The 11,873-nt window shown below is 51.9% G+C and overlaps 1 protein-coding gene across 1 annotated transcript; it reads left to right on the forward strand.

The window, feature by feature from the left end:
• Window positions 1-5,215: 5,215 nt before the first annotated feature.
• CD2 (CD2 molecule) lies at window positions 5,216-11,219 on the forward strand (the record flags this gene model as incomplete). The annotated part of the gene is made up of 3 exons (XM_084242466.1): window positions 5,216-5,336; window positions 7,976-8,098; window positions 10,927-11,219. The coding sequence occupies 3 exons, from the start codon at window positions 5,216-5,218 to the stop codon at window positions 11,217-11,219; spliced, it is 537 nt and encodes a 178-aa protein (XP_084098592.1).
• Window positions 11,220-11,873: the final 654 nt, after the last annotated feature.

The raw sequence follows: 11,873 nt of genomic DNA on the forward strand, positions 1-11,873 counted from the left end.
GGGGGTGGATCCTATCCGTCTCAGTTCAGTTCCTTTTGCCAGAAGAGCTCAGAATCACAAGGAAACGAACCCCAAAGATGAGTCTTGCTTACAAAATCTTAGCCAGCTTCCTTCTGATTTGCTGCTTCTCCCTCAAAGGTAAGTCGGTGTGAAGATCTCACGGTCAACTTTGGACACTTCTTGGGAGACCCGAAGTGAGCGGGAGGGCCAAGATGGTCACAGCCTTCCTTGGCAGGGCCTCTCGAGACCTCAGTGACTGTCTTGCTTTTTCAGGTGCAGGTGCAGGGACTGACGTCGACGTCAAGTGGGGTGCCCTGGATCGTGTCTTCCACCTGGAAATTAAATTTCCAAACAGTGACACTGTAGACCACTTTCTCTGGAAGAAAGATGACATAAAGATTGCTCAATTCAAAAAAAGCATCAAGCAGCCCCAGACAGAGGGACCATACAAAGTGTTTGAAGATGGAACTCTGGAAATTAAACGTTTGGCGAGAAGCCATAGTGGTCAATACTCAGTTGAACTATTTAATGCAAAGGGAGAAGAGCTGAATCGCAAAAGCTATGAGTTGAAGGTTTTAGGTAAGTCTTTTTTCCCTAAGTTTCTCCATCTCAACAGGGGTGCCATTTAGCAAGCTGAGGAATAATATTTATGGAATGCTCCTGGCCCTGATTTCAGCCCTGGGGGAGCCCCCAAGCACAGTGAATGCTTCCCTCCTGGCTCACTGGCAATTCCTGTGATCCCAAGGGAGGGATTGAATCACCCACGTAGAAACACACCCTTGGTAGCCCCTCAAGCCTGTCTGCCCCAAACTCTCTCTTCACTGGCTAAAGGGGTATGGGGTGGAGGCTGGATTAAGGTGGCTTTAGTCAGGGGAAGGACAGAGGAAAAAGGAGGTGCTCATTCAAGGGGGAATGATGAGGGGGTGAGTTAGGTACGGGGCAGGGGGGGAAGACTGGCTGGAGAACAAGGGGTCTCCTATCTAAGGAGACAATTTCTAGCCAGGGTGCTGGAAGGAGTCATTAGTAAAATGGCAGAAAGTGCTGGGAATAATGAATTTAGGTTGAACAGTCCTTGTTTCTCCACATCAGAGTAATGGAAGGTAGGAGAGAATTTTTGCAGATATGGGTAGAAAACATACAAGGTGTGGCTTTGTCTGGTGTCACACAAGGTCCTGGAGGACAGGGGTGGACATTGAAGATGGGGGCGAAAAAACTGGTCAGGAGCCTGCTCTAGTCAAGTCAGGTGGGGAGGCTGTGTTGTGATTCTTAGCCCTGGTTGAATCAACTGAGATGCTATTAAAACTTAGTGGTGCCTAAGTCTCTTCCGGGGCCAACAGAATCCAAATATCTTAGCGTGGCCCGGGGATCAGCAGGGGTGAGGGCTCCCCGGGTGACTGCACCGAGCAGCCGGAGTTAATGGCCGACAGCCCCTGTAACTGGGAAGGGTGAGTTCACCAAGGGCCCCGTGTGAAGAGCAGGGAAGATGGCTGCGTGCCCCAGGAGGGAAGAGAAAGTGGGATTGAATTGACAGGACTCTAGCCTGGGGTGCTCAGAAGTGAGAAGGGGAAGGTCACTGGGCCTGGCGAGGAACACAGCAGCCCAGCCTGGGCCTGGGCCAGAGACTCAGCAAGCAAACACACGCTTCCGCGCTCACACAGGAAATGTCACCTTCCCTGCAGATCCGGGTTGCCCCCCTACCTCTCTTCAGCAGTTGGCTGGCAGCAGCCTGCCCCAACACCCCAGGTGTCAGCTCCCTGCTAGTGACACCCTCCTCCTGAGGCCCTGAATGGTGACACCCTCATCCTGAGGCCCTGAATGGGGAGCACCTTCCAGAATGGGGCGGGACTGAGGATGGAGCCTGCGGGGTCTGTTCTGATGGGGGCCCGGGAACCCCAGACCTCCCCAGTCTTGCCTGTGGGGTCACCAGGGTCCTGGGTGCAACATGGCCCCAGGTTGCATCTCCTTTGGAGTTACAGTGATGACAATGGCCAGCAACTAGCTGCCAGGCACTTGGCTCACGCGATCTCATGTAAGATTCCTGGCAATCCAGAGAGTCAGTGGCTCTTTTATCTATCAGGAATCTATCCCTCATTATCTATCAGGAATCTATCCCTCATTATCTATCAGGAATCTATCCCTCATTATCTATCAGGAATCGAAACAATTTCCCAAAGTGTTCCCTCTGCATGAGTGAAGTCAGGATCCAAAGCCATGGTGGGTTTTTTTTTGTTTGTTTGTTTTGTTTTAGCAAAGAGGCCCCATTTTTTCCCCAAATATCATTCTTGAATTATAATTCACCTGCCATAAAATCCACCCATTTAAAGTGTACAATTCAGTGGCTTTTAGTCATTCATGGAGTTGTGCCATCGACACTAATCGTTAATTTTAGAGCACTGTCCCCAAAATACAGCTCACACTCTTTGGCCAAGAGGCAGCGATGTCTCTGTGGCATAACAGTCACCACACTTGGGGTGTGTGTGTGTGAGCATATGTGTGAGTGTGTGTGTGAGCGTGTGTGAATGTCATACAGCATTTTAACTCCATCTGTGTTCTGGTCACCATTGCTACCCACTTGGCCTTGGGCAAATGCTCCATCCGCTCGGAGGGTGAATGTCACGGTTAATATGTCTTGGGGATAGGTGTGGGGACCGGGCTTCAGCAAGAAAACCGAGCCAAGTCCTTTTCCCACATCTCCTAAGTAAGGGAGCTGTTGCCTCTGGCTGAGAAGGCAGTGGAAGACCCCTTAAAAGCAGGTGTCAGCAGAGGAGTTAATCCCAGCAACCAGAAGCAAAGAGCTTTCGCCTTCGGGAGGCGCCCCCGCCGTCCAGCTGCTCCTAGGGAGGGCTCGTGGAGGGGACAGGCGTGAGGACAGGGGCTGCCCACACTGTGAGTGAAACAACTAAATCCAGGAGAGGAGCGAAAAGTCCCCAACAGAGTCTAATTTATTATTTCGGGGAAGAATACTTACTTAAAGAGCTGATGGAAGTGTGTATTGATTGATTCATAAAAGAAAGCATTTTATAACAGATCAGGAACGAAAAAAGACCAGCTCCAAAATCATACAATCCGGTTGTACGTTCTAAAATATTTTAAAGAGAACACCTGGTATTGATATACTGTAAAGCACCAATAATTTTTCTTTCTGGGGAGTGAAACTGCAAGATATTTTTAATCTTAAGGCCCTTGTGTGTATTTTATGATGGGACATTCAGCGTTAGAAAAGAAGGTGTTTCTATTTTGAAAAGATGGGTAAATGCCTGGGTCCGACCCCTCGACAGTGACCCTCACTGACCCTGCTTGGCTCAGGTGATGTCTGTCCTTCCTGCTGCATCTGATCACAAGGAACTCTGGTGTTCCAGCATGTTCTGTCCACTTGAGTAAAAGAAAGAAGAAACAGGAGGTTGTACAGCTAGGAAGTGGAAGTGCTAGGGTTTGGACCCGGCCTTTCTGCTGCCAAGGGCAGGCCCTTTTCTCTTATGACACAGCCTTTGACTATAATCATATCAGGAAGGGGGAGGAGTTCATGGTCATGAGTGCAAATGTCACCTATATTATTAGTACCTAACACTTGCCCAGGGCGTGTTAGGCCAGGGCGTCCCTGTGGCCAGAAAGGGCAAGTTTTTCTTTTTCTTTTTTCTAAAATGGAAATTTTTTTGGTAATATTTTATGATGTAACATTACATATAACATTAAATAAATTCCAGCCCTCATCATAAAGCAATATCTGTATATATTACGTTATATTCACCACGGAAAGTCCAATTCTATCCTTCACCATGCAATTGTCCCCTTTTTACCTTATTTACCTCTTCTCCCTTTCCTTTGGTCTCATAATCTAAATGTTTTATTTAATTCATTTGTTTATCTCTTTATATGCCATACATGAGTGAAATCTTATGGCATTTGTTTTTCTCCCTCTGACTTATTTCATTAAACATAATACCTTCTAGGTCCATCCATGCTATTGAAAATAACAGAATCTCACCTTTTTCAGGGCTGAGTAGTATTCCCACACTGTATATGTGTGAGTGTGTGTGTGTGTTTGTGTGTGTATCGCACATCTTTCTCCAATCATCTTTGATGGGCACTCAGGTTGGGCATGTGTTTTATCATCCTCTGTCAAGTGAGGTCCACTGAGCACAGTGGCTTTGAGAGAGGAAGAGGCTGGTGCTCCCTCCTCTGGAGCTTAAGCAGCCCACCTGTTCCCCTTTTCCAGGACCCGGCCATGGGTGGGGAAGGTGGGCATTCTCTTGTGACCAAGCGCCCAGGTCACACAGGTAATGATGCCTCCAAGGTAAGACTCCTAGCTGCTCTTGAAGCAATGCCCCTCAAGTCCCGAGGCTGGGACACGTCAGGTATGGTAACCGTCTCGTGTCTGCATGCTGCTGAACTTGGACTCCAGAAAGGGGCTCCTCTTCTGATCTGCCATTTATTAGTGGGGACCCCTAGACTATCTGTTTTACCTCTCAGAGGCTTGGGCATTTCATCTACAAAACAGGAAGAAAAACATCAGCCTTTCTGTTAAGATTAAGTGACGTCATATATATGAAAACATTTTAAGGTATAAAAAATCCCATAAACATTTCATATACTTTTTTACTGATATATCTGTGAACTTTATTAGAAGTAGATTTGTTCTGAATGTGCTATATAAATAAAATTAAAATGATTTTTGAAAATAACTAGGGGTCTTTGAAATGGGGCCCTGGTCCCAGCCATCGAATTCCCCCTCTTTATTTTTTTTTAAAGATTTATTTATTTATGCATACAAGAGCTGGGGTACAGGGCAGAGGTGTAGAGGAAGGGAGGGGTGAGAAGATTCACCAGAGACAGAGCAGGGAACAGAACAGGCAGATCTACTGAAATACACTGCTGAGGGGAGCAGCGGGGAGACAGGAGAGGTCTGCTGCGCCATGTGGGTATCTCCCTGGCTGGGGATTGAACAAGTTGCAGTGATTGGTGATAGGTTCATAGTGCTGAGACTTAACCCCTTGAGCCACCAGGGAGGCTCATTCCCCCTCTTTAAACAGGTATGTCTGTTAAATCAGAAATTATGAATTACATCTTCATTTTCTTTTCAGAGGCGGTCTCAAAACCTGACATCACCTGGCATTGTGAGAACAGAACTCTGATCTGTAATCTAGTGAATGGAACTCACGCGGCGTTAACACTGAAAAAGAACGAAATCTACGTCAAAAATGGTACTACAGGGACCATGAGCATTGGGTACGAATGGAAGAACCATAGCCAGGAGACCACCATCTTCAACTGCACAGCGAGCAACAATGCCAGCTCAGAGGACAGTATAATGGAAATTGTTACAGGCGATTGCCCAGGTGCGTGGCCCCACTGGGGAGAAACATCCCAAGTTCACCTCACGGGCACAGCTTGCCAGGCCCACACCAGAGTGCGGGGGCCGGGCTGGAAGGCTGTCTTGCCCAGGATGAGAGCGGAAACCCATCTGCTCCTCCCGGACTCCTGCAAGGGAAGCCTGGAGCACAGGGAGGGGGCATCTGTGCTCACTCACCTTGGGGGTCTTCCCGTGAGCACAGCATAAACTCAGGCAATTAAAAAAATGATCTCTGGGAGAAAGACTTGCCAGACTGAAGAAGTGGAAGTTGCTGTCAAGGTTATCTCAGACAAACACCCATTTCCCAGGGAGACAAACTGACTTGGCCGAGGTCCTCGGTGAGCCAGTGACCATGGCTGTGCTCATGGTGGAGAAGGGAGGCAAAACAGACGGCTTTCTGGAGGAGGGTGGCCAGCCTCTCCTATCAAAGGCAAAGACAGAAACGGTCATAGAAAGCTTGGCAGTGCAGGGCCTGGGGTGAGGAAGATCTCGGGGTCCGGGGGAGGGGCCCCGGCCATAATGGGGGCCGTTCCCTTGCTTCGAAGTGGACAGGAAGCATCGATCCAGCACCAGACAGTCCTGAGACTCCAAAGTGTAAGCTCTTCCCTGCTGTTCCAGCTTGTCACGGCCCCGGGTGCAATTTTCAAGAGGCAGCCAAGTGTTGTGCTTAAGCTCTGGGCTGGAAGCCAGGGGCCTGGGCTTCGAGTTTGTCCAGACTTAGCAGTTTGACCTTGACAAGGTTCCTTCCTCTTTCTGGACTTCAGCCTCCTAATCCTGAGAGTCTATGTGTCTGATACTCTGATTTTATTTCCAGCCCCGCTGAAGGCTAACTAAGCACAAAAAGTTGCTGTTTGCCTAGAGACCTTGAGTTTGTACAGAGACTAGTGGCTGGCCAGTGACCCCAGGAAGCATCCCTGGGCTGATGTGGTCATAAATGAGGGTTTTATTTTATTTTATTTTTTTAAAGATTTATTTATGCATACAAGAGCTGTGGTGCAGGCCAGAGATGTGGTAGGTGAGAGGATTCACCAGAGACAGAGTGGGGAGCAGAACAGGTGGATCTACTGAAATACACTGCTGAGGGGAGCAGCAGGCAAGACAGGAGAGGTCTGCTGCACACCACGTGGGTCAGCTCCCTAGCTGGGGATCAAACTCATGCTGCAGTGGCTGCGGACAGCTTCATAGTGCTGCATCTCAACCCCTTGCGCCACCAGGGAGGCCTATAAGTGAGGATTTTATAGCACTTGAATTAGTTATCAGGACAAATTACCTCACATTGAGGTGATTTAAAACCACAAGGACTTGCTGTTTCAGAGTTTCTGTGAACTGCAACTCTGAGGGTGACTTAGTGGTTCTGGCTCCGTATCTTTCATGAAGCTGCAGGAAGGACGCTGGCAGGGGCTGCACCCTTGGTGACCACATCCAGGCTCCATGGGGGAGATGCACAGCCAAGCCCACCCAGGGGACATTGGGCTCCCTCACAAGATGGCAGCTAGCCCCCCTTGGAGACAGCCCAGGGAGAGCAAACACGAGTGTCCAAGACAAAAGCCATGTCTGTTTGTGACTTAATCTCAGAGGTGCCATCCCATCACCCCCGCTATATCCTACTCATTAGCAGCAACTCAATATGTCCAGCCCACATTCAACCAGAAAGGAGTGTTTGGCTGGAGAAGGGTGACCTGGTGACGCCATGCTGGGCTCGGCTCAGCTTCCAGAAGGCCAAGCTCCCTGACCCTTGCCCCACTTGCTGTTAACTCATAAAGGGCAGATAGACGCACATTTGCCAGGAAATAGCACCCAGAAACACCAGTGCAGAGAGCTCTTGAAGACCAAGACCTCGCCTTTGAGTGTCATTTTACATTTGACAAAGCACCTTCACCTCCATCAATGGCTCGACTTCCAACTGCCACCCTGTGGTGTGTGTTCCATTATCTCTTGCAAAGAAACGAACAGGCTCAGAGAGGTGGAGTAACTTGCTAAAGGTCACACAGCTGCTGCACAGAAAAGCCAAGACTAGAATCCATCTCCCTTAATGCTGAGTCATTGTTGTCTCATTGTGTGACAGTGACTGGGGGGCTGGCTGCTGAAGGTCAAGTTCTCCTCTGAGGCTCACGCACGTGTCTGAGCTGGTATCACACGTTGCAGAAAACCCTGGAGGGGGCACGACTCTGAGGGCAGGGGTCTGGACTGGACAAGTGAAATGTTTTTCCTGAGTCTTTGGAATCTAAAAGGGTAAGAAAGAAAAGTCCTGATTGGAGGGAACTGGACAGACAGTGCAGAAACAGGGAGACAGAGGCTGATAGAGGGAAATACTCTGGAACAGACACTGGGGCCTTGGGCAACTCAACCCCCTTCTCTGCACTAGATTGTATCTAAACTTCTCAGATGTAGGCTTCTGTGATGTTCTCCTCGGTGGAGGCCGGGGGCAGGGCCTTGGCCCATGAAGCAGCAGGTGCCCTCGCAGGGCCTGACACAATTCATCACCTCCCACGAGCCTGGCCTTTATGAGGCTGAAAGTTTCCTTTAGCTCCTTAGAGCTCAACGCAGGAGGCAGGAACCCCACCAGAGCAAACTCGCAGGCGCTGGGCCAGGACCCTTTCCAGCTCATTTCTGCTTTTCTTACAGTGAAACGTGTGGACATTTATCTCATCATCGGCATCTGCGGGGGAGGCATCCTCTTGCTGGTCTTTGTGGTGTTGGTCATAATCTACATCAGCAAGAGGAGAAAACGAAACAGTAGGAGAGATGGTAAGACACCCCACCCCCCCACCCCCCAGACCCTCCTAGTTCCACGGCAGCCGGGGACAAAGTTCCCACTGAAACAACTTGGGACGGAGGAGACTTGGTCTGGAAAGAGAATCGTGGAGCCTGGTAGTTTCCGAATGCTGGGGTGTAACCGGTGGTTACAGTTTGTTCCATTTTGTGGTTAGCATGCTTTTTGAAAAACAAATTTTTAGTGGTGATGCTGTGGGGGCTTGAGAAGCTGAATCCAGGTTGCCTCGTTGGAACCCACCACCTGTGATGACGAAGGTCAGGCTGTGTAGACATATTCTGAATGAGCCGTGCACCCCTACATGGGTAGGAAGAGGCGCCCAAACCCCGTTTCTAAGGTGCCTCCAGAGAAGGTGGCCAAGGTGTGCCGGGGCCAAGCAAACAGGAGCACAGGTGAAGGTTCAGGGTGCAGGGACTCACAGCAACACACTTGTTTAGACCCCTGAGTTGAAACCACCTTCCCAGCTTGCTGTTCAGGGGGGCTGTGTGAGGGCTGGGAGTGTTTCTTCCTTCAATCAGGCCTGATGAGGACCCATCCAAAGTGCAAAGGTTCTGCTCGTCGCCTGGGGCATGCAGGCTGTCCCAGGAGTGTGTGCAGAGACTGACCCACTACTCGCTCCACGGCCACTGGGACGGGGGTCCAGCAAGGCTGTCCAGCCATCAGAGGACAGGGAGCCAGGCAGGCAGGCTCCTTGGGGTCTGTCCAGTGTCACATTCTCAGCAGGACTGGCTCCCCTCACTCTGCATCTCTCCCGAGAGCGAGCCCACATCTGTGCCAGCCGTCCCCGGCACCCAAACAGGGACTTGGGCTGAACCACCGCGGCAGTGGCGGCCTGGGCCACCTTCAGATTCGTTTCCTTTACACTGTACTTTTTCCTGGGGTCTTCCTCAGGCCACGCGGCCCTGCACCCCACACAGCCCCTGCTTTCACTTCTGCCTCGCCCACACGCCGCCCCACTCAACAGAACTGCTTGCCGAGTCCTGTAGGCAGATGTGGCTTCCTCACCCCATGCCTGAGCAGCCTGTTCTCGGTCCCCCTCCCTCTGCCAAAGCCCTTTCTCTGTCACCCAATGGCCAAAGGCCCCAGCACTAGCACCCCTGCTTACACCCTGCTGGAATGACCCACATGACTAGTTCACCTTGACAAAGCGGTTGCTTGAACCAGATTCGAATCTCTCTGCTTCATATTCACTCATTCCCTTGCGCAACCATTTGCGTCATCCTAGGAGCCTTAGACATGAGGAAATTTAAGTCCACTTGGCGCCAAGGCCTGTGGTCACAGGCTGAGTGAGGACGAGGGTGAGATAAGCAGGAGGCAGGGTGCTAAGTTGAAGGAGAGCCGCACCCTCGGGTCACTCCTGGCCTTGCACACCCCGAGGCCTGGGCTCTGCTTCCACTTTGTGTCCTGGCCTTGGAGACAGACAAGGGGCTGACACCGGGCCTGGGGGGCGTGTTCTGCAGTGGCTGAGGCTGTGGGCGTAAGCGTGCAGGGGCGGCGCCTGCTCTGACCGGAGGCTGCACCACACGCCAAGGCCCCCACGTCCGGGCAGGCCTCAGCCCCTGGCCACATCCTACTCCTCCTCCTAGAGCTCACGGGGCCTGCGCCGTTCTGGGGGTACTGGGACTCTTAGCAGGACTGACACTGTGATTTGCAGTCCTGGTTTGTCTCACTCACTCGATGTTAGGCTCCTGATGTGTCTGAGCCTCGGCCATGGCACCTTCCCCTAGAGGATGGAGAAGAAATGTTTGCAGAGCAAGTGAACAAAACATGGCGTAACAGTCCTGCAAACAGGCGGCCTGCCCCGGCTTGCTACACGGGGGAGCACACGGGACTCCCACTGTCCCCTGGCTGGGAATCGAGCCAGGTCAAAGTCCTCCAGGGTCCTCCTGGGCATGACCTTAGGGCGCCCCCCAGAGATGGGGCAGAGGGTGTTCCCTCTCTGTGCTCTGCTCCTTGTGTGCTTTTGAGCGCCGCCTCTCACTTGCCAAAGCCCTGTCGTCTGACTTGGAGTCTGCACACTCATGGCTGCCTGAGGCCTGGATTTCTAGTAGTCAGACTTTGAACAGTCACAGGCTGAGGGGCAGAGAAGCCGAACTCTGCTCCTTCAGGTGCACAGAGGGGTCGCTCAGTTACCAGGACCCGCCCGCGCCCAGCTCCTCAGGGCAGGTGCAGGCGGCCTTGGGCTCAGGGACTGCTGTTTCGAACCATAGCCCAAGGAGGCCAAGGGCCCCGCAGGGCCTCCAGTCTATAGCAGCTGAGCATCTCATAGATTTCCTGTGTGATCTTCAAACAGCAATGTTAAAAACCGACTCCACTGTGTATCGAGCACCTGTCTTCACACTACAGCCACACAATCCCGGGGGTGACAGGAGGATTTCAGCAGAATAGGGTGTGAGGAGGATCTAACAGAGAAAGCTGTCTTGGGGGAGAAGTTACTCAGGCTTCTGTGGCTACCCAGAGCCCATTACACCATGTTCACTGCCAGGGCTTGGTTGCTAGGAAAGCAAGGGTGGGCCTTATGGTGTGGGGGGGCGGCCCAGGGGTGGGCACCCATGGTGTGGGGGGGCAGCCCAGGCTCAGGGTCCTCTGGCTGCCTGAGTTCTCTGAAGCCCAGGCTGTCCTTTGCTCTGGTGATCATTTCTGTCTCCCCCATAAGGCCTGAAACCTTCAGAGAATCGAGGTGGCCTCTGCTTCCTCTTTCTCACCCCCAGCAGCTAGCCTGGCAGGTGGGAGGTACCCCAATAAATAGTTGCATTGATCTTATCTTACCAAGTTGAACTCTTCAAAGGTTCTATTTTTGTAGAAGAGGAGGAGAGAAGAGAGCCCAGAGTAACTGCCAAGGATGGGGGCCCGATGCCCCACCAGATTCCAGGCTCAGCATCTCCAAATCCTGCTTTGCTGCAACCTCCTCCGCCGGCTCGTCGTTCCCAGGCGGCGGGTCTCCGCCCCCCACCTCCTGGCCCCCGAGGCCAGCACCAGCAGCAGAAGAGGCCCCTGCCTCACCCGGGTGCTCAAGGTCCCCAGCAGAAAGGCCCTCCCCTGCCCAGACCTCGGGTTTGCCCGAAACCTCCCCACGGAGCTGCAGACAACTTCTAAATCTGCTCCTGACGAGGCTGTCCCTTCCCTCTAATTGAAAGTGATGGAAACTGCGTTCCCACAGCAGGCTCTGTGGGATGCCTCCACCCCAGGTGTGCACACCTGCACCTCTGTCAGGTAGCGTGCTCTGCGAGTACATTACCTCCCCAGCTCACGGGCCACAGCCAGCCACATTTGCACAGCTAACTCAGCCACGTGATCTAACATCTGGAGCGTCTCTTCGTAAACCTCCCTTGCACCAAAAAGGGACAGCAGTGCAAGTTCATTCCTTGGACGAGGGTGATGGAGCGCAAGTCCTGGTGAGATCCTTGCTTCTCACTGAGGTCAAGCCCAGATGTGAGCATCTGGTAGTCTCTATTCCCGTGTCTCTTGGCACAGCCCACCTGGTGGGCATAGCCCACCACTCTTGGGTTTCTTATATGTCTGGTGGACACTGGCCCACCCTCTGGTGAACAGAAGTGAATAAAGGCTTTAACTTCACCCTGTTGTCTACTCATTGTAGAAAGGAGCTTAGCGGAACGAGAAACAGGCTTCTTAGGGTTACAGCAGCAGCAAATTTGGTGACCCCAATTCACCCAAGCCATCTTAATCCCCACCAAGACACCAGAATCTGCTCCCCAGGTCTCAGCTGCAAACTTGGCCCCATTTCTTATT

Source organism: Talpa europaea (assembly GCF_964194135.1).
Source record: "Talpa europaea genome assembly, chromosome: 9".
Taxonomy (NCBI): Eukaryota; Metazoa; Chordata; class Mammalia; order Eulipotyphla; family Talpidae; genus Talpa; species Talpa europaea.